Here is a 22,197-nt window from a genome sequence, read left to right as displayed (position 1 = left end):
GATTGTATAGCTATTTAAATCTGTGACTTTTCTTTGAAATATTCTTTCAGTGGTTCCTTCGAGTGGGTTTCAGGCCAAGCTTTCTTACGTTCTTTCATTTATATTATTACAGGGATTGAGGGGGGAAAAAAGTATTCTAAATAACACAAAAAGGAAAAATTCCCTCAAAAACAATCACATTCATTTTGGACTTTTATTATAAACAAAGTCCTTTCATTAATTTTTACTTATGCAAATGCATTACATTTTGCATAAAGAATTGGCAGTCTTCAAATACAGAAGAAAACTTTTCTCACATTTCAAAAGAGATTATAAAACTGATACAGAAATATGAAGGATCATAAAAGACTAGTATAAGCAACTATATGCCAATAAAATGGACAACCTAGAGTAAATGGACAAATTCTTAGCAAATTTCCCAAAACTGAACAGGAAAAAATTAAAAATATAAACCACAACTACTGAAATTGAAACTGTGATTTAAAAACTCCCAGTGAGTAAAAGTCCAGGACCAGATGGTTTCACAGGCTGATTCTATCAAACATTTAGAGAACAGTTAACACCCATCCGATTCTGAAAAATCACAGAGGAAGGAACACTCCCAAACTTATTCTGTGAGGCCACCATCACCCTGATACCAAAACCAAACACAGATATCACAAAAAAGAAAATTATAGGCCAATATTACCGATGAACATCGACACAAAACTCAACAAGATAACTAGCAAAATGAATCCAACAATATATTAAAAGGGTAACACACCATGAAAAACTGGGATTTATCCCAAGGATGCAAGTTGTCAATATTCACAAATCAGTATGATACACCACATTAACAGCCTGAAGAATAAAAACATATGATCATCTCAACAGATGCAGAAAAAGTTCCTGAAAAAATTCAACACCCATTTATTTTAAAACCTCTCCAGAAAGTGGGCATACAGGAAAACTATGTCAACATAATAAAGACAAAAATTGTGTGTGTGACGAACCCACAGCTAACATCATACTCAAACATGAAAAACTTAAAGTATTTCCTCTAAGTTCAGGAACAAGACGAGGACGTCCACTCTCACCACTTTTATTCAACGTAGTTTTGGCAGTCAGAGAAGAAAAAGAAATAAAAGGAATCCAAATTGGAAAAAAGAAGTAAAATTGTCACTGTTTGCAGATGACTTGATACTACACACAAAAAAATCCTAAAAATGCTACCAGAAAACTACTGGAGCTGATATATGAATTTGGTGGAGTTGTAGGATGCAAAATTAACACACAGAAATCTCTTGCATTCCCATACACCAACAACAAAAGAGCAGGAAGAGAAATTAAGGAAACAATCCCAATTTACCATTGCATCAAAAAGAATAAAACACCCATAAAACACCTAGTTACAGAGGCAAAAGACCTATACTCCAGAAACTACAAGATGCTGATGAAAGAAATGGAAGATGACACAGACAGACAGAAAGCTATACCATGTTCTTACATTGGAAGAATCAATATTGTCAAAATCACTATACTGCCCAAGGTAGTCTACAGATTCAATGCAATCCCTATCAAATTACCAAAGGCAGTTTTGTGCAGCTCTAGAATAATAAAATCTTAAAATTTGTATGGAAACACAAAAGACTCAAGGAGCCAAAGTAATCTTGAGAAAGAAAACCAGAACTGGAGGAATCAGGCTCCCTGACTTCAGACTATACTACCAAGCTATGGACATTGTGGTACCGGTGCAAAGACAGACTTATAGATCAACAGAACAGGATAGAAAGCCTAGAATTAAACCCCCGCACCTTTGGTCAATTAATCTGTAACGAAGTCAAGAATGTACACTGGAGAAAAGACAGTCTTCAATAAGTGGTGCTGGGAGAACAGTCACGTGTAAAAGAATAAAAGTAGAACACTAGCACCACACACACACAAAGTCTCAAAATGGATTAAAGACCTAAATGTAAGACCCGAGTCTATAAAACCCTTAGAGAAAAACATAGGCAGAATACTCTTTGACATAAATCGCAGCAGGATCTTCTTCTATCCATAGCCTATAGAAATGAAAATTAAAAAAAAACAAAGGGACCTAATGAAACTTAAACGCTTTTGCACAGCAAAGGAAACCATAAACAAAAAGACAACCCAAAGAATGGGAGAAACTATTCGCAAATGGTGCAACCAACAAAAGATTAATCTCTAAAATATACAAACAGCACATGTAGTTCAATATAAAAAACACAAACAACCCAATCAAAAAATAGGCACAAGATCTAAATAGACATTTCTCCAAAGACAACATCAGTCAGTTCACTTCAGTCGCTTAGTCGTGTCTGACTCTTTGCGACCCCATGAATCGCAGCACGCCAGGCCTCCCTGTCCATCACCAACTCCCGGAGTTTACCCAAACTCGTGTCCATTGAGTCAGTGATGCCATCCAACCATCTCATCCTCTGTCGTCCCCTTCTCCTCCTGCCCCTAATCCCTCCCAGCATCAGAGTCTTTTCCAACGAGTCAACTCTTTGCAGGAGGTGGCCCAAGTATTAGAGTTTCAGCTTTAGCATCAGTCCTTCCAATGAACACCCAGGACTGATCTCTTTTAGAATGGACTGGCTGGATCTCCTTGCAGTCCAAGGGACTCTCAAGAGTCTTCTCCAAAATCACAGTTCAAAAGCATCGATTCTTCAGCACAGAGATGGCCAAAAAAAAAAAAAAACAAAAACAAAATCATGAAAAGATGTTTAACACCACTAATTATTAGAGAAATGCAAATCAAAACTACAATGAAGTATCACTTCACATTGGCTAGAGCAGCCAGCATCAAAAAATCTACAAACAATAAATGCTGGAGAGGGTGTGGAGAAAAAGGAACTCTCTTACACTCTTGGTAGGAATGTAAATTGGTACAACCACTATGGAGAACCGCATTGCTGCTGCTGCTGCTAAGTCACTTCAGTCATGTCCGACTCTGTGTGACCCCATAGACGGCAGCCCACCAGGCTCCCCTGTCCCTGGGATTCTCCAGGCAAGAACACTGGAGTGGGTTGCCATTTCCTTCTCCAATGCATGACAGTGAAAAGTGAAAGTGAAGTTGCTCAGTTGCGTCCGACTCTTTGCGACTCCATGGACTGCAGCCTACCAGGCTCCTCTGCCCATGGGATTTTCCAGGCAAGGAGAACCACATTGAGGTTCCTTAAAAACAAACAGAAATACCATGTGATCCAGCAATCCCATTCCTAAGCATATGTCTGGAGAAAACGATAATTCAAAAAGCATACATATACCCCAGTGTTCACTGCAGCACTCCTTACAATAGCCTAGACATGGAAGCAACCTAAGTGTCCACTGACAAATAAATGGATAAAGAAGATATGGCGCGTATATACAATGGAATATCACTCAGCCATGAAAAAGATTAAAATAACGCCACTTGCAGCAATATGGATGGACCTAGAGATTAACATTCTAAGTGAAGTAAGTCAAAGACAAATATAATGTCACTTATATGTGGAATCTAAAAAATTATAGAAATAAACTTCTTTACAAAACAGAAGCAGATGTACAGACTTCAAAAACAAACATGGTTATCAAAGGAGGAAAGGTGGTGGGCAGAGGATAAACTAGAAGGTTGGGATTAACATATACATAAACTATATATAAAATAGATAATCAACAAGGTCTTGTATAGCACAAGGAACTCCACTTAATACTGTGTAATAACCTTATGAAAAAAGAATCTGAAAAAGAATAGATATATGTATAACTGAAGCACTCTGCTGTATACCTGAAACGACCACAACATTGTAAATCAACTACACTCCAATATAAAATAAAATGAAAACAAATAGCGTTTAGTTCGGTGAATAATAAAGCAATATTATATTTTATTTGCATAATTCAAAGAGAAATCTGAAAATTACCTATTTCCTTTAAATCATAAATATTTCAAGGTGACTTTTTTGACTTGAGCAATGTGGCCTAGCTATAGTTTGAACCAGGTATCTGACATGTGCCAAATTCTCACTACATTTTGCAATATGTGGATTATACCTCTGATGTTTAATGCTAAAAGCAACAGAAACTATGAAACTGTATCTGTGATTCAAGTAAATACAGTCAGCCAGCATCTTTCAAGACGTCGCCTAACTTGCTATCAGCTTTCTCCTCTCAGGTAGCCGTTTGTGAAAACCAAGATGCCAAAGGCAGAGGCATTTCAGAAAGACAAAATTGTATATGCCTGGAACTGATTTACCTGTTATTAGTAATTCTAGAAAGCCAGGGTCTTGAAAGCATGTATCAGGTAGGGCATACAAAGGACATTTTTAAATCTATATGCTCAATTTTGAATTCAAGAGTGGAACTTAATGACTTCTAACGAGTTGGGATGATTGCTGGAAGGATGGGAGGAGAAAGGGGTCCAGTAATTGAACCAAGACATTAACCACAGAAGCAACAGAAGAGCCTACTGCATCCATTTCCTTCTATGTATTTACTCCCCTCTTCCCATGCTTAATGAAACCAGAAGCTCCAAAGACATGGCAGTACTCCTTAAAACGCCCAGAAGGCATTTCCCAGTAATCACTGAATTTCAACAATGTAATGCCCAGTAGCAGAAGGGTGAAGGGTAGAAAGTAGGGGAGGCACCAGAGCAAAGAAGAAAACATATCTTCTCTACTGAATGTCAACATATTTTACAGTTGTCACGGATGGCTTTTCCTGAAGTTCCTTTGTGGAAATGAAGAATTCATTGGTAAAAACCGCCTACTTGTGAGGGAGTAGACTGAACAGTCTTTAATAGCAAATTCCCTGGGGTATCAGCTCATTCAAGATCCCCTGGAACCCCAAGCATTTAGTGGATGGATGCTTGTCACAGGCAGTGGCACTAGAGGGATCAGCTATTGCTGGCCTGGGGCACATGACCTCGGCAGCAAAGTGAAAACCGTTTAATTAGAGTATGGACACCTTGACTTGCTCTTCTAGCCAGAAAGAGGGTCACTGATCCCTCCTTTTTCTTAACTCCTTGTTTTGTAACAGGTACTTGCTAGGGTTTCAGGAAAAGCCATTTCACTTGTTTCTCTGTTATCATCAAAGGGAGACAGCCACAGGCAGACAGACGGACATTCCCCCAGGTACCTGCAGAAGGATCTTGTTGCCGTCATGGTCCTCCGTCTGCCAGCGCCCCTCACTGATGGGGCTGCAAGGGTTGGGCAAGAGCGGCACCAGCTCCCCGATGTCCCTCACCCGGAACTCCAGCACGGAGGAGTCAGTGGGGACCGGAGTCTGGTCACAGGGCAGTCTCTTGAGGGAAAACTGGATGTCCACGTCCAGATTGGAGAAAATGGGGAAGATGCAGAAGTCCGCTTTCTTCTGGCTGGGGCTCCGCCGGAGGATCAGCTCGTAGAACTTGAGGATGTCGGCGTAGTTGTCATGGCGACAGTAGATGGTGAAGCGCACGATCTCCTTGCCGTAGTGCACCGGCCGGATGGCCCAGAGCGGCGTCCCCGGGGCCAGCGTGAAGAAGTCTTGGCTGCAGGGCAGGTAGGGCAGGAACTTGCCGGGCACGCGCTCCGTGTGGTGGTGGCGCCAGGGCGGCCGCTGCAGCGTGCGGTGCAGCTGCAGGATCGGCTCCTCGCCGTATTCCTCCTGCAGGAAGAGCACCACCGCCAGCGCCGGCTGTGCCGCCTTGGGGACCCTCCTCCTCCGGCGGCACGCCCTCCTTTCCGAGACCCTGAACAGCGGGAGGTCCGGGTGGATCCACGCCAAGACCTTGTCGATGGCCTCCTGCAGGGGGCGGGATTCCCCTGGGTCCGCGATGATGTGGATGCTGACCAGGAAAGGGTCCTGCGCCTCCTCCGTGGAGTACTCACCTAGCGACACACAAAAAGAAACCCCAAAGAACACAGGGTGACTACTTCATGAAGGTGGCCTGCAATGACAGGCAAGGTCTTGGCAGAAACAGAAGCTCCATTTGAGACTCCTTGATCTCATGAAATTCTGAACCCAAGTTCACGTGCAAATAGGAGTGTTGGGGCACCCAGCTGCCTGCCAATGCAGGAGACATAAGAGACTGAGGTTCCACCCCTGGGTCGGGAAGATCCCTGGAGGAGGGAATGGCAACCCACGCCAGTATTCTTGCCTGGAGACTCCCATGGACAGAGGAGCCTGGTGGGCTACAGTCCATACAGTGGCAAAGAGTTGGACACACGACTGAAGGGACATAGCTGGGCATACACAACAGCAGCCCCAAACTCAAGAACTATTACCCTGGTTCCCAAGCCGCGTGGTATTAGGATGACCTTGGTGTGGTACTGCAGCAGGTTGAACGTTTCTTGCATTGAACAATTCAGCCAAGTCTCCACGCGTTTGGAAAGGATACCAGAGCATTAAGCATTAAGCATTAGGTGTACAACATTTGCTTCCCAGGGGGCGCTAGCAGTAAAGAACCTGCCTGCCAGCGCAGGAGACATAAGAGACATGGGTTCGATCCCTGGGCTGGGAAGATCCATTTACACCGTTTGGAATTTCCCAGGGTTACTGTAGTGCCTCCCCCACAAAGGTTCCCTATAAGCACTCCTTTGGTTTGCTTATTTTGTTGGCTTATTCATCACTTGGTTCATTCATTTAACATTTATGGAACCCTTTCTTCACCAGGTGCTTCCTCTAATGGATACATCAAGCCCTGGCTGGTGAGGCATCCTGCTAACTGTCGGGCTGGTGGGGTGGCCAGGAGGCGATCGTCTTGCTGCTGGAGACAGAGGGAAGAACAATCCGGGGGGAGGGGTGAACCCCATGTTCTGTCAGAGCTTCCTAGGCCTGTGGTTTGGGGTGGGGTGAGGTACATAGTTGGACCATCACTGCCCGTGTCATGCTGCCTTTTGGACCCCTCCTTGGGCCACATCCACCCAGAAGCCCACACACCCCGAGTGGGTCAGTTCCCCTCCCCATGGCCTCTGGCAGAACATCGGATTCCAAGTGTGAAGCTGACTATTTACCTTCGCAACCTTCTCCCATGGGGTGAAAAGTTTGCTGGCCACACTGCTTAAGGAATGTTCTGCATATTTTATCAGATAACCTGATAAAAACCCTATTCTTACTCATAATGGCTCTCTCTTCATTTAAGTTGTATGACGATCCAAGGGAAATCAAGGAAAATCTAAGTCTACTGTGACTTGGAGGGCAAGATTCATCTAGCATCTAGACCTGTCTCCACATACATGCCTCACAATGTCCACTAGGGTGTTAGGCACAGGGCCATCATGCCGTCAGTAACATTTGAGAAGAATGATGTTTTTGTAGGAACCATTGTTTCAATCGGTTCACATGCTGAAGGGTGATTTTTTTGGTAGTTAAGATGTTTCAAGTGGGTTGACAGGTACATTTCATCACAGGCACCTATGATAACATGATCTTAATTTTGCTGGAGCAAAACCTATCTGAATTTTCATTGGAACCCTGACTCTTAAATTTCTCACTTGGGAACATTTGTGTGTGTGAGCTCAGTCGTGACCAACTCTGTGACCCCATGGGCTGTAACCTGCCAGGCTACTCTGTCCATGGAATTTTCCAGGCAAGAATACTGGAATGGGTTGCCATTTCCTTCTTCAGGGGATATTCCCAGCCCAGGGATTGAACCTGCTTCTCCTGCATCGGCAGGTGGATTCTTTACCACTGCACCACTTGGGAAACCCATTTCGGGAACATTTAGCTCAGTCTGTTGCTGCCTCTTTGTCCTTCACTCATTCATCCACGTGTTTCTCGAGCAATCGCGATGTACCAGGCACTGGGAGACAAGGAAGCTGGCACCATGACTGCTACACAGTCCATTAATATAGACTCTGGCATGACTAGTGCCCCCTTAGAGTATATGACCCGCACAGCCACGGGCAGCAGCCATAAAGAACCATGAGCCACAAATAAGAACCTCATAACTTAGCTGGGAAACACAGACATAAAAGATTAAAATTCCATCTGACATAAGTCTATAGGAAATGTGGTACAGGAGCATCTTTGACGTGGGAGGATTCTAAAGTCACAATGACATAAACATTTACTATAGACGACCTACCACTGAAAGTCCCTTGAATTTCCAAGATGGAACTGGAAGGTCCTGACTTGCAACAAGACCACAGAGCCAGATAGATGTTCCTTTGGTTGACTAGTAAATGAAATAGAGGCTTGCGGCACGGCTGTTATAAGAGTCTTGTATCATTTAAACACTAGACCCCTGCTCAGTAGGCTGTGTCTTTCATCTACAGGAGGCTTCTGGAACTAATGTAATGATGACTAATGTAACAGCAAAGTGAAGTCTCGGTACTCCCACGATCATGGAGTTGAATGGTGGGTGGAATTATTCACGCTCTCTCTCTCTGTGGTTGAACATGTATTCCCAAACTGATACGAGTTAAGTATGAGCATGATGTGATTTCAATTTGCTATCATGCCACAAAGGAAGGAGCAATTTTTTCTCCACAGGGCCTCTGAGAAGGCTTTCTGGAAGAGGCTCCAGGTGAATTGGGTTTTGATAGGTCAACAACATCTCACAATAACCCCAAATGCGGGGGAGATCACTGCAGGAAGAGGGAAGACTGTTTATGAAGGCACAGATCAGTATGAAAAACAAGCACATTTGGAAGTGGGTGGTGAGTAACTCTGAAACACGGCAACAGATGCAGAAGGAAAAATGGATGGGAGCCAAGTTGTACAGGGCTTCAGCTCAATTTGGGAGTGATAAGGGGGCAGTGAAAGTTTTAATAAAGGGATGTTGGAATCAAGTCAGGGGAGGTTGGCTGCAGGCAAAGTAAGAAGTTAGAAAATGAGTGATGAGTCTAGTGAGAGATAACAAAGATGTGGGAAATTACATTTTGGGCCCTGGTTCTTTATTCTCTCTTGTCACCTTTCTCTCTGCCATGTGGCTTTATACTTCCTTCCACTAAATGGTTCAAGTGCATTCCCCTACCCTTTGACTTTGAATGAGACCATATGGCTAGCTTTGGCCAATAGAAACACACAACAGTGGCATGTGTTTTGGCTTGCCTTCCTGTGCTTCTGACATTTCCATGAGAAGAACACGCTTGGGCCAGCCCACTGGAGCCAGAAGGGAGGATGAGAGCCATGTGGAGCAGATCCAGCCTAGCTGAGCCTGGCCTCCATCAGCCAGGACCGGACACCCAAAGACATGTGGTAAGAGCCACCCAACTGAGCTTGGTCTGGATCAGCTGACCCAAGCCACTGTTTGGGGATTGTTGTTACACAGCAATACTTACAGTTGCAGGCAGAGTCAGTGGATATACAGAAGAGGCATAGTCTTAGGCTATTTAGGAAGCACAGGGAGTCCAGGGCCTGGGGATGGGGGCAGGAAAAGCAGGAGAGGAGCTGACCTTGATGTTTCTGGCATAAGCAACTTGTCTGATATTGATGTTTAACTGAGGTAGAAAACAGGAAGAATGGCAGGTTTGTGGGGAAAGATGAGCTCTCCTTTGGCCAGGCTGGCTTGAGATGCCCCAGTGACTTCCAGGAGGGATGTGTTGTTGGCAGTGGACCTGCATGTTGCCGAGGTGATGGGCTGAACTCAAGGATGGACCAGTTACCTTTGGGCCACGTTCCCTTTCATGCAGTTACCTCTTAAGTGTGTGCCCATGTTGAGAATCGGACGTGACTTAGTGACCAAACACCAACATATTGATTTGAACCAGTGAAAATTCACCTGGACGGCTTTAAAAACAATCAGAATTCATGGGTGATTCTGGTCTTTTCTGTGCATGCTCCTTCTGCTCACCTGGCTACTTTCTGTTTCACTGAACATGAGCACCACTATCAACAGAAGCGTAGTTGACGCAGAAGTAGTGAAAACACAGACCAATAACACTTCCCACCAGTCAGGAGCTTCAGTGGTGGCAGGAGGAGATACCACGGTCACCGGCAATGCCTATTTCACTTTTCCACGGTGTCCTCATCACCCACCAGTGGAGATACGTGATTCACTAAACAGTAATGGATGCTCACTATAAATGGAAAAGAAGGGCTTTGAATAATTTGGGGATGAAGACACTCACTTAAGAAGATTACTAATGGTTTCTATGAGGGAAAGAACAGATGGGGTAGGAAGAATGTTTGGGAAAAGAAGTGGTCAGAGCATCAGACTGTCCCAATAAGATCCTGACCCCATCATACTCAGGGTGTGCATGCGGCCATGGATGTGGGGTGAAGTTGTTGGCTAACACACAAGTGACATTCAGCGTGGGCTGGCACCTTCTCAACATTCTATATGTATGAACTCACGGAATCCTCATAAACAACCCCAAAAGGAGGAGGTGTGACTCTAGTCCTCATTTTATTATTATTTTAAAAATGTATTTATTTTAATGGGAGGCTAATTACTTTACAATATTGTGATGGTTTTGCCATACATTGACATGAATCAGCCATGGGTACATGTGTTCCCCATCCTGAATCCCCCTCCCACCTCCCTCTCTTCCCACCTCCCTCCCCATCCCATCCCTCTGGGTTGTCCCAGAGCACCAGCTTTGAGTGCCCTGCTTCATGCATTGAACTTGACTGGTCATCTGTTTTACATATCGTAATATACATGTTTCAATGCTATTCTCTCATATCATCCCAGTCTCATCTTTTCCCACATAGGCCAAAAGTCTGTTCTTTACATCGGTCTCTTTTTTGCTGTCTTACATATAGGGTCATTGTTACTGTCTTTCTAAATTCCATATATATGCATTAATATACTGTATTGGTGTTTCTCTTTCTGACTTACTTTACTCTGTATAATGGGTTCCAGTTTCATCCACCTCATTAGAACTGAGTCAAATGCATTCTTTTTTTTAGCTGAGAAATATTCCATTGTGTATATGTACCTAGACTGTGCAGATCACAACAAACTCTGGGAAATTCTGAAAGAGATGGGAATACCAGACCACCTGACTTGCCTCTTGAGAAACCTGTGATCAGCTCAGGAAGCAACAGTTAGAACTGGACATGGAACAACAAATTGGTTCCAAATAGGGAAAAGAGTATGTCAAGGCTGTATACTGTCACCCTGCTTATTTAACTTATATGCAGAGTATATCATGCGAAATGCTAGGCTGGAAGAAGCACAAGCTGGAATCAAGATTGCCAGGAGAAATATCAATAACCTCAGATATGCAGATGACACCACCCTTATGGCAGAAAGTGAAGAAAAACCAAAGAGCCTCTTGATGAAAGTGAAAGAGGAGAGTGAAAAAGTTGGCTTAAAACTCAACATTCAGAAAACTAAGATCATGACACCTGGTCCCATCACTTCATGGGAAATAGATGGGAAACAGTGGAAACAGTGACAGATTTTATTTTTCTGGGCTCCAAAATCACTGCAGATGGTGACTGCAGCCATGAAATTTAAAGACCCTTGCTCCTTGGAAGAAAAGTTATGACCAACCTAGAAAGCATATTAAAAAGCAGAGACATTACTTTGCCAACAAAAGTCCATCTAGTCAAGACTATGGTTTTTCGGGTAGTCATGTATGGATGTGAGAGTTGGACTATAAAGAAAGCTGAGCACCAAAGAATTGATGGTTTTGAACTGTGGTGTTGGAGAAGACTCTTGAAGGAGATCCAACCAATCCATCCTAAAGGAGATCAGTCCTGAGTGTTCACTGGAGGGATGGATGTTGAAGCTGAAACTCCAATACTTTGGCCACCTGATGCAAAGAACTGACTCATTGGAAAAGACCCTGATGCTGGGAAAGATTGAGGGCAGGAGAAGGGGACACAGAGGATGAGATGGTTGGATGACATCACTGAAGCAGTGGTATTACTAACTCAATAGACATGAGTTTGAGCAAGCTCTGAGAGTTGGATGGACAGGAAAGCCTGGCGTGCTGCAGTCCATGGGGTTGCAAAGAGTTGGACACAACTGAGCAACTGAACTGAACTGATATGTACCACAACTTCCTTATCTGTTCATCTGCTGATGGACTTCTAGGTTGCTTCCATGTCCTAGCTATTGCAAACAGTGCTGCAATGAACATTGGGATATATGTGTCTCTTTCTATTCTGCTTTCCTTGGTGTGTATGCTCACCAGTGGGATTGCTGGATCATATGACAATTCTATTTCCAATTTTTTAAGGAATCTCCACTCTGTTCTTCACAGTGGCTGTGCTAGTGTGCATTCCCACCAACAGTGTAGGAGGGTTACCTTTTCCCCACACCCTCTCCAGCGTTTATTGTTTGTAGACTTTTTGATGGTAGCCATTCTGACCGGTGTGAGACGGTACATCATTGTGGTTTTGATTTGCATTTCTCTGATAATGAGCGATGCTGACACCTTTTCATGTGTTTGTTAGCCATCTATATGTCTTCTTTGGAGAAATGTCTGTTTAGTTCGTTGGCCCATTTTTTGATTGGGTCATTTATTTTTCTGGTATTGAGCTGCATGAGCTGCTTGTGTATTTTGGAGATTAATTCCTTGTCAGTTGTTTTATTTGCTATTATTTTCTCCCATTCTGAAGGCTGCCTTTTCATGTTGCTTATAGTTTCCTTCATTGTGCAACAGCTTTTAAGTTTAATTAGGTCCCATTTGTTTGTTTTTATTTCCATTACTCTGGGAGGTGCGTCATACACGATCTTGCTGTGATTTATGTCAGAGTGTTCTGCCTATGTTTTCCTCTAAGAGTTTTATAGTTTCTGGTCTTATGTTTAGATCTTTAATCCATTTTGAGATTACTTTTGTGTATGGTGTTAGAAAGTTAGACTAGTTTCATTCTTTTACAGGTGGTTGACCAGTTTTCCCAGCACCACTTGTTAAAGAGATTGTCTTTTCTTTATTGTATATTTTTGCCTCCTTTATCAAAGATAAGGTGTCCATAGGTGCATGGATTTATCTCTGGGCTTTCTATTTTGTTCCGTTGATCTATATTTCTGTCTTTGTGCCAGTACCATACTGTCTTGATGACTGTGGCTTTGCAGTAGAGCCTGAAGTCAGGCAGGTTAATTCCTCCAGTTCCATTGTACTTTCTCAAGATTGCTTTGGCTATTCAAGGTTTTTTGTATTTCCATACAAATTGTGAAATTATTTGTTCTAGTTCTGTGAAAAGTACTACTGGTAGCTTGACAGGTATTGTGTTGGATCTATGGATTGCTTTGGGTAGTATATTCATTTTCACTATATTGATTCTTCCAATCCACAAACACGGTATATTTCTCCATCTATTTGTGTCATCTTTAATTTCTTTCAACAGTGTTTTATAGTTTTCTATATATAGGTCTTTTGTTTCTTTAGGTAAATTTATTCCTAAGTATCTTATTCTTTTTGTTGCAATGGTGAATGGGATTGTTTCCTTAATTTCTCTTTCTGTTTTCTCATTGTTAGTGTATAGGAATGCAAAGGATTTCTGTGTTTTAATTTTATATCCTGCAACTTTACTATATTCATTGATTAGCTCTAGTAATTTTCTAGTGGTGTCTTTAGGGTTTTCTATGTAGAGGATCATGTCATCTGCAAACAGTGAGAGTTTTACTTCTTCTTTTCCAATATGGATTCTTTTTCTTTTTTTTCTCTGATTGCTGTGGCTAGGACTTCCAAAACTATGCTGAATAGTAGTGGTGAGAGTGGGCATTTTTTAATATTATTTTTTAAATTTTATTTTTAATTGAAGGATAATTGCTTTACTATAATGTGTTGGTTTCTGCCACACATCAACATGAGTCAGCCATAGGTATACATATGTCCACTCCCTCTTAAGCCTCCATTCCCACCTCCCAATCCATCCCACCCCTCTAGGTTGTCACAGAGCACTGGTTTGAGCCAAGTCAAACAGCAAATTCCCACTGGTGATCTATTTTACATACGCCAGTGTATATGTTCCCATGCTACTCTCTCAATTCACCCCACCCACCCCTTTCCTCACTGGGTCCACAAGTCTGTTCTGTATGTCTGCATCTCCATTGCTGCCCTGCAAATAGGTCCATAAGTAACATCTTTCTAGACTCTATTTACATGCGTTTATATATATTTGCCTTTTTCCTCCTGATCTACTTCACTGTGTATATGGGCTCTAGGTCCGTCCACCTCATTAGAACTGACTCAAATGCGTTCCTTTTTATAGCTGACTAATATTCTATTGAGTATATGTAACCACAACTTCTTTATCCAGTCATCTGTTGAAGGGCATCTAGGTGGTTTCCACGTCCTGTGTGTGTGCGTGTACATGTGCATTCGGTCGTGTCTGACTCTTTGCAACCCCATGGACTATAGCCCACCGGGCTCCTCTGTCCATGGAATTGTCCAGGAAGAATACTGGAGTGGGTTGCCGTTCCTTCTCCAGGGGACCTTCCCAACCCAGGGACTGACTGTGTCTCCTGCATCTCCTGCACTGGCAGGTGGATTCTTTACCACTGTGCCACCTGGGAAGCTCTTCCATAACCTAGTTATTATAAACAGTGCTGCAATGAACATTGGGGTAGGTGTGTCTTTTTCAATTATGATTTCCTCAGGGTATATATGCCCAGTAGTGGGATTGCTGGGTCACATGGTAGTTTTATTTCTAGTTTTTTTGTTTTTTTTTTTAAGGAATCTCCATACTGTTTTCCATAGTGGTTATTATCAATTTGAATTCCCACCAACAGTCCTAGAGCAGGAAGCTGAGGCACGAAGAGGTGGAGGAAACTGCCAAGGGCACAGAGGCAGGGAGTGAGAGGGCAGGCACTTGGCCGTAGCATCTGAGGTCTGTGGGTGCCATCCCCCTGAGGTTCTGCAAAAGGACTCACCTCCCAGCTGAAGGGGCAGCTGTCACTCTCCAGCCCTTTCCGGCCACACTGCTGCCACTTCCCTCTTCTGCTCGCCTGCCTGCTCCTCGGCCCCAGTCCTAGCTGTATTTTGTGGCCACACATTTTCATCTCTTCCTTCTGGCCCTGGGTCTCTGAGGGAGAATGCCCCAGAAACCACCTCCCTGAGGGTACATGCCCTGGTCTCTACATCTGAGCACTGTCTTCAAGGGGAACTGGATCAAGCCAGCATTGCAGGTGGGCGTGACAGGCACATAAGAGCAGAAGAGCAACACTGGGGAAGCAGCCGGTACGAGAGGGGGAAGGTAACTTCTGAGTCTCCAAGACAGAGTTGTCAGGGTGCCCAGCGTCGGGCCACTCTACCAGCAGCACAAAGGTTTCCCGGGGAGCAGTAACAAAGGCCAGGCTGAAGCCTGCACGCCTGAGTGACTGTTTACAGCTCTGCAAAAAGGGCAAGATGCCCAGCCTCGGAACAGGGAACGGGGCTGAAAAGCATTCCACCAAGCCTGGCTCGCCCAGGCAGCGCAGGATGCAACCCTGATCGACCAAGCAATGAGGATGAAGACCTGACCCCTGTGTTCCCGTGAACCATAGAGACATCAGCAGCCAGTATCCTGTCCCCAAGAAGAGTCAGGGGAATGAGTGCTGATGTTAGGACACTCTGGCTGTTGCCAGCCTGTGCCCATTGCCCATGACCCCAAAATAAACAGGCTCCAAGGGGGATAGAACACAGCTCCAAACCACCATCGGGCACTGGGGTTACACACGCCCCAGAGAAAACCTGCCTCCACGGAGGTAGATAGAAAACCAAGTATTAGAGGGGCAGGAAAGAAAATGTGAATAATTAATTGCCATGAAAGGCCTCTCCGCCTCCCTGGAGGAGCAGGGACGGCGTCACTGTAGGATATGCCTTTATCATATCTATTACACGGCCTCTCAAAGGCCCTCAGAGAACACCTGTTCAGTGAGGGAAGGACGCAGACCAAAGAGGCCAATGGGTGGACCCCCCACCCCCTGCCAGGGCTGGAGAGAGATCGGAGCTGTTCACCAAGCTTTCCAACTGGCTTGTGGTTCCCAAGAGGACAAGGAAGATTGCTTCCTGTGTGATTCTATACAATTAGATTTTCCTTGGAGAATGTATAACACTGTAAGCAGCTGTAAGTAAAGCGCTGCACCAGGTCAGGCCTTTTATGAGGCAGAAAGAGTATTAGCTTGAGGATTTGTTCCCTTTACACCAATATTTTACTCTCTTGTATATTCCCCTGTTTTTGTCTTGTTAAGTGTAACAGAAAATAACTTATAGGATAACAATAATGTATTGTGTTCTTATTGTTTGTCAGACACTATCTTAAAAGCCTCAAAATATCTCATTTAAGCTTTACTTGGCTTTGATCCCTGGGTCAGGAAGATTCCCTGGAGAAGGCACCCACTCCAGTTTTCTTGCCTGGGAAATCCCATGGACAGAGGAGCCTGGCAGGCTATAGGGGGTTGCAAGAGTGCCACACAACTTAGCAACTAAACCAACCAACCAATTTTTAAAACACCACCATGATAAAGGTGAGGCAGGAGGTAGAGGCTCCCCAAACCCCACCTCCCAGCCCTGGGGTAAAGCGATTGGGGATTCATTCCCTCTGGATCAAAACTCAAAGACAAGAGCAGGACCTTTAAGGGAGGAGGCTGGGCCCTGCCCAGACCACATGTTTTCTTTCTTGAAGTCAGGAGACCTCCCTGACCACACATGAGCAGAAAAGGCTCCCTGGAGGCCAAAGGCGAGTGATGCCAGGGGATGTCCTCCACCCATACGCCTCTTCAGTAAAATCCATTTTGGCTAAGAGATGTGTGTGTACACATGGGAGGATCCTGAGATATACCAAATATGAACTGTGAACCAGGCAAATCAAAATGACCGGCCAAAGGAAACCCAGAAGAAATACCCCATAAAAGTAATTCAAACTGCCACGAGTTCAGCGACTCTCTCTCCCTGAGTCTGCCTGTGTGTCTGTTCACATGTACCGTACTCTTTTCCCTCTCAATACTTTACTAGCTTCACTACTTTCTGTCTTTGTGGGAGTTCTTTCCTGCAAGGCCAAAGGGCCAGAGCCCTTGGCATTGATCACTGGTCTAGTGGCTAGGATGAGGCGCCATCACCACTGCGAACTAGCCTCAATCTCTGGCTGGGAACCCAAGCCCCAAGATCAAAGGTATATCGTTTCTCTCCATCTTGCAGGTGAAATGTTAACTGACTTGCCAAAGGCCATTAGGCTGAGGAAGAACTGGGTCTCTATGTTCCTCAACATGTGCTTTTTCTTTTTTGGGGGGTTGCATACCATATGGCTTGTGGGATCTTAGTTCCCCATCCAGGGATCAAATCCACAGCCCCTGCCATGGAAGAGCAGTCTTAACAGGACTGCTAGGGAAGTCACCTTGCCGCTTTTATTTTTAAGTAAATTTACTTATTTTCTCACACCACACAGCTGGTGGGACCTTGGCTCCCCGACCAGGGATCAAACCTGGGCCCTCTGCAGTGGAAGCGCAGAGTCCTAACCACTGGACTGCCAGGAAGTCCCACTTTTTCTTGCCTCTTGAGCCCACCAACCTTATGATCATCCTGCCCTGAACCTCAGCCTGCCTGGCCAGGCTCCATCAGGAGATATGGTTGGGTACTTTTGCTGTGAATGGACTGACCGATGTGTCTGGGCAGCTTCTGGCAATCTCTGACCTGTGTGGGGGTCCTGAGTCTGGTGGAGGCACAGGGAGGGGGCTGAGTCCTCCTGCTTGTTGACAGATGACCTGATGCTGGGCCTCCCACTGGGTCATCTCAGTGCTGCCTGTGGCAGGACCCCTCACTGCCACTCTCTGCATCCCAAGGCTTCACGCCAGCCTTGCCTGCACTGTCCCCTGCTGTCTGGTGTCCGCCAGCCTGGCCCTCCTTGCAGAACTGACAAACTGCTGTGTCCTCAAGACACTGACTTCCTAATAGCAGGTATGTCCAAGTGAAGGTCCAGATCATCTGTTCCAAAGGGAATGAATGCCTGGCCAAGTCTAAGGACATGACAAGGTCAGACACCCCTTTCTAGAATTTCTGGGCAATGATGAATGTCTCTTGTCACTTTATCCACTGTTTATCACTGACAGTCTGCAATTCTGTGACAATGACTTGGGCTTCCCTGGTGGCTCAGCGGTAAAGAATCCGCCTGTGATGCATGAGCCACAGGAGACGTGGGTTCGATCCCTGGGTTGGGAAGATCCCCTGGAGGAAGGCGTGGCAACCTTCTCCAGTACTGTTGCCTGGAGAATGCCCATGGACAGAGGAGCCCGGTGGGCTACAGTTCATAGTGTCACAATCAGTCAGACATGACAGAAGCGACTGAGCATGCGTGCACGCACGGCACTGACTTATTTAATCAAGGAATGTTTATGGAGCACCTACTATCTGCCAGAAGTGTCAGATACAGTGGTGAATAAAACAGTCTCGGCCTTCATAGAACTTATCATCTAGTTAGTGGGGGAGATAGACAATAAAAAAATTAAGATGGAGTCAGGTACCTAAGTGCAATAGCCACTTCACTGTACAAACTCATGTTCAATGTGGGTACTGCAAGGGTTTCCAAGGCAACAGCCATAACCCCGACCATCACCTAAATAAACTGTCCTGGACTATTCCAGGGCCCTAAGACCCACAGGGCCCCCACACAGCTCAGGAGGCCAACAGAGTCTGAACAAGGGCCCCTCAGCTGCTGCAGGCTGCTTGCTTCAGGGAACCTGGCTCCAGAGTTTAGCTAGAGTCCCTCCAACCTCAAATGCAGGAGGTTGAATAAACTTATTTACATTTCTAAAGCCCCATTCTGAGGCACCCAACAGTTCAGCGGCTTGGATACCTAATCTACTGACTAGACGCACATGACCAAGTGGCAGAAAACCCACAGAAAACGGTGGATCAGTTATGTAGGATCCACACACCCAGGGCATAGACTGACGTGTGAAGTAAGATTGGGTCAGAAAGCAGGAGGGAAAGAGACCCCAGAATGACAAGGAACACAAAACCCGCTGCGTAAAAGTGCCACAGGCGGCCAACCTCTCACCATTAAGCTGCCTGGTCTTTCCTGAATGCCAGAAATAAAAGCTGCCAGAAAGGGGCTTCCAAATTCCTTCCTGGGAGAATCTATTCATCCGAAATGTAATGAATAACCTGCCTTCAGCTCTGTTTTTTTCTTTCAGTTTTTCTTAAAGCCAGTTCTTCGAACCTCTGAACTAATTAAAAATTGAAGCAAACCCCTTTGTCTCTGACAACACTTAAAGCCCCAGACATTCTCAATTCTTAGTACTTTTATGATTTTGACAAGGCCTTTGGTTGGCCTGAAATTTTGAGCTGTGAAGAGAATAAGACTGGTCCCAGTGCCAGCCCCAAAATACAGTCAAAACGAGACACAGGGTTCGCAATAGTGGCAATCTGGTGGCAGTGAGGTACATATAGAATATTTAACATAGGGGATCCAAAATGCTTCTCCTCTCAGCCTGAATTCACAGAGCATGCGTGCATGCTAAGTCATTTCAGTGGTGTCCGACTCTCTGAGATCCTATGGACTATAGCCCAGCAGTCTTCTCTGTCCATGAGATTCTCTAGGTAAGAATACTGGAGTGGTTTGCTATGCCCTCATCCAAGGGATCTCCCAGACCCAGGGATTGAACCTGCATCTCTTAAGTCTCCTGCGTTGGCAGGCAGATTCTTTACCACTAGCACCACAGACTTTCCTGTAATTGAAGAATGGAATACAGGCTAGAATACCTAGTCTATCAACCAGACACACATGGAAACCCATGGAAAATGGCACATCGGGTGTGTAGGACGCACACACCCAGAGCATAGGCTAATGGGTGAAGTCAGAAAGCAGGAGGATCGCACAGTGGTAAACAATCCACCTACCAATACAGGAGACTGGAGTTCGATCCCTGGGTTGGGAAGATCCCTTGGAGAAGGAAATGGCAACCCACTCCAGTATTCTTGCCTGGAAAATTCAATGGACAGAGGAGCCTGACTACTGTCCATAGGGTCGCAAAGAGTCGAACATGACTCAGCATGTACGCATATAGACTGAAGCAAAAAAAACCCCCTCTGTTTTCCTTTGACAGAGGAAAACACTAGGGCATCTTTCTGATCCTTGGGCTTTTGTAAGAGATACGGCTTTGCTGTTACTGTATTTGACCACTCTCTCAATTTTCCTCCTCTGCTGCAGAAACAATGTCAGGAATCTGAACATATGATTCGTATTCTTAAGCTCATTCTAAAACTATTAAGAAAGAAATAATATAGAAAGCAAGGCAGATGCTTTAGACACACTGCATGTTTTTTTTTTTCATGTGGAACTGTGATGTCCACTTGACTTTAAAGGTATTTCTAAGCTTTGCTGTGAGACAAACCTCCAGATGAGGAGAAAAGGGGGAATCAAAGGCCAGACACCAACCAGCCAGGAAGGACCAAGTCACTTTAAATTCTGACACTCTTGACTGCAATTCTGGAAGAGGGCCGGGAAGTTGATATGTGATTAGTCTGAGAAGCTTTAATTCAGCTAAAAACACTTAAGCATATCTGGCATAGTTATTCAAGTCCTGAGGACTTAATGATTTTGCAAGTTTATGAAAAGGTAAGACAGGTCTGATGCACACTAACATTCAATGCTTAGCAATAGTACTTGGGGGGCTTCCCTGGTGGTCCAGGGACTTAGACTCTGCACTCCCAATGCAGGGGGCCTGGGTTCAATCCCTAGTCAGGGAACTAAATTCCACATCACACAATGAAGACCCAGTGCAGCCAAATAAATATAAAAAAACAACAACAACAAAGGAGTGTTTAAGCAGCTCCAACAATAAAAAAATTGTTTTAAAACATACTAGACCATTTATGTATAAAAATTATACTGTCCAGAATGACCGCAGAGTCTCTCTAGTATTCTACACATGATCACTCTACTCAGTAACTGACATTTTTTCTAGAACACATCGTATCTTATCATTTCCATCAGTGGCACAGTTCCCCTGAGAGTGCCAGGATCTCAATAAAATTCTGAAGATTTGGAGGTGAGGCAGCAGGGCTTGCATACAACACGATTGGAGGGTTAATCTTGTTTTAAGAAGTAAGGTGTATCCATCAAAGCCAAACAGACAAAAGAGGAAGATGTTAACCAAACCTATCCCCAGGATTTGTTCACCAAGACCGCTCAGCCTTACAATGGAGCTAGCAGGAAGAACCCCCATAATTACTGTAATTAAGATTTATTTTAAAAGGGGATTTGTCTGGCAGGATGTTGAGAAATGAGACGGGCCATGATTAGTCTTTACAAGTCTAGGAAAAAAAAAATACTACGGACGTGCATATAAAAGACATAGTGGATGGTCTTAGGAAAATCACTGATTAAATCTGGTTTTGCTCGTGGTCAAACTAGCAATACGGGAAATAGAGCCTGTGGACTCTTTTATTTATTTTTTGCCCTAAAATTCAGTGAAACATTCAAAAGCTTTGCCAATTTGAATAGGATATTGATGTACCCCCGGTCCTTGTTTCCAAGTTTCCTTAGAAAAATATGTATGTTACAGCCCATTGGAAGAACAAGCTTCCCGGGGGCAACTCAAAAGTTAAAGATGGGGGAGGGATATCCTCGGTGGTCCAGTGGTTAAGACTCCATGTTCCCAATGCATAGGGGGCGGGTTAGCCTATGATCCCACAGGCCATGCGGATTGGCAAAAAAAAAAAAAAAAAAAAAGATGGGGGAGGCATTTAGGTCTGCTCCCACCCACCGCCACCCGCCGGCATGTTTCAGATGACGTCAGACAATTCACCCAAGTTGACCAGTTAGTCAATGGCAGGTCGAGAAAGAGAAGAAACACATCCCAACTCCTAGTCTGCGGTTCTGCCTGGTTCTGAAGTTCCCTTTCCTACTGACGTGCCCAAGGACTGCAAAGCAGGCAGAGACAGAGTCTCTTCCCGAGCTCACAACCTAATTAAGAAAGCAAGACGCTCACACGTGAGCAATATAAGAAAAACACAGACTGGGAGGTGGCAGGTTTAGGATCCTCTAGAAGATGAATTGCAGAGATAATAACCGAAGTTCTCCTCTTTCCCCGTTTTCTTAGTGCCTGTTTCCCTCCACCTGCAGAGTCCGGGCTGTTCCTTGCTTCAGGGAGTGTCGGGGCTGACGGACTCATTCATCACGCTTCTGAGTTTAGGTTGTTTTCCAATCACAGCAGAGCAAAAAGCCTGGAAGCACAAAGCTCTCTACTGTGAGGATTGGGGGGTTGGAGACGGAAGAGGCTTTCTGAGCCAAAAAGGGCTAAAAACCTAGAGCAGGGGGTTCACCTTGTGAACTGGAAGCCAAGAAGAAAGTGTGGTGCTGTGGGCGTGGCTTTTCCCGCTCAGATGATGTCATGTTTGGGCTCCTGGG

At 44.7% G+C, this 22,197-nt stretch overlaps 1 protein-coding gene across 1 annotated transcript in view; it reads right to left on the bottom strand.

Annotated features, from left to right (window-relative positions):
• The window catches only part of FAM124A (family with sequence similarity 124 member A), a 119,618-nt gene that overhangs the window by 75,424 nt on the left and 21,997 nt on the right, over positions 1–22,197 (bottom strand). The window contains exon 3 of the mRNA XM_027973572.3: positions 5,122–5,855. Within this exon, the coding sequence (XP_027829373.2) occupies positions 5,122–5,855 (734 nt within the window). The remainder of the gene's footprint in view (positions 1–5,121; positions 5,856–22,197) is intronic.

Source organism: Ovis aries, chromosome 10 (genome assembly GCF_016772045.2).
Source record: "Ovis aries strain OAR_USU_Benz2616 breed Rambouillet chromosome 10, ARS-UI_Ramb_v3.0, whole genome shotgun sequence".
In the NCBI taxonomy this organism is placed as follows: Eukaryota; Metazoa; Chordata; class Mammalia; order Artiodactyla; family Bovidae; genus Ovis; species Ovis aries.
Note: the sequence above shows the minus strand (reverse complement) of the source record. Positions and strands in the feature narration are given on the sequence as shown.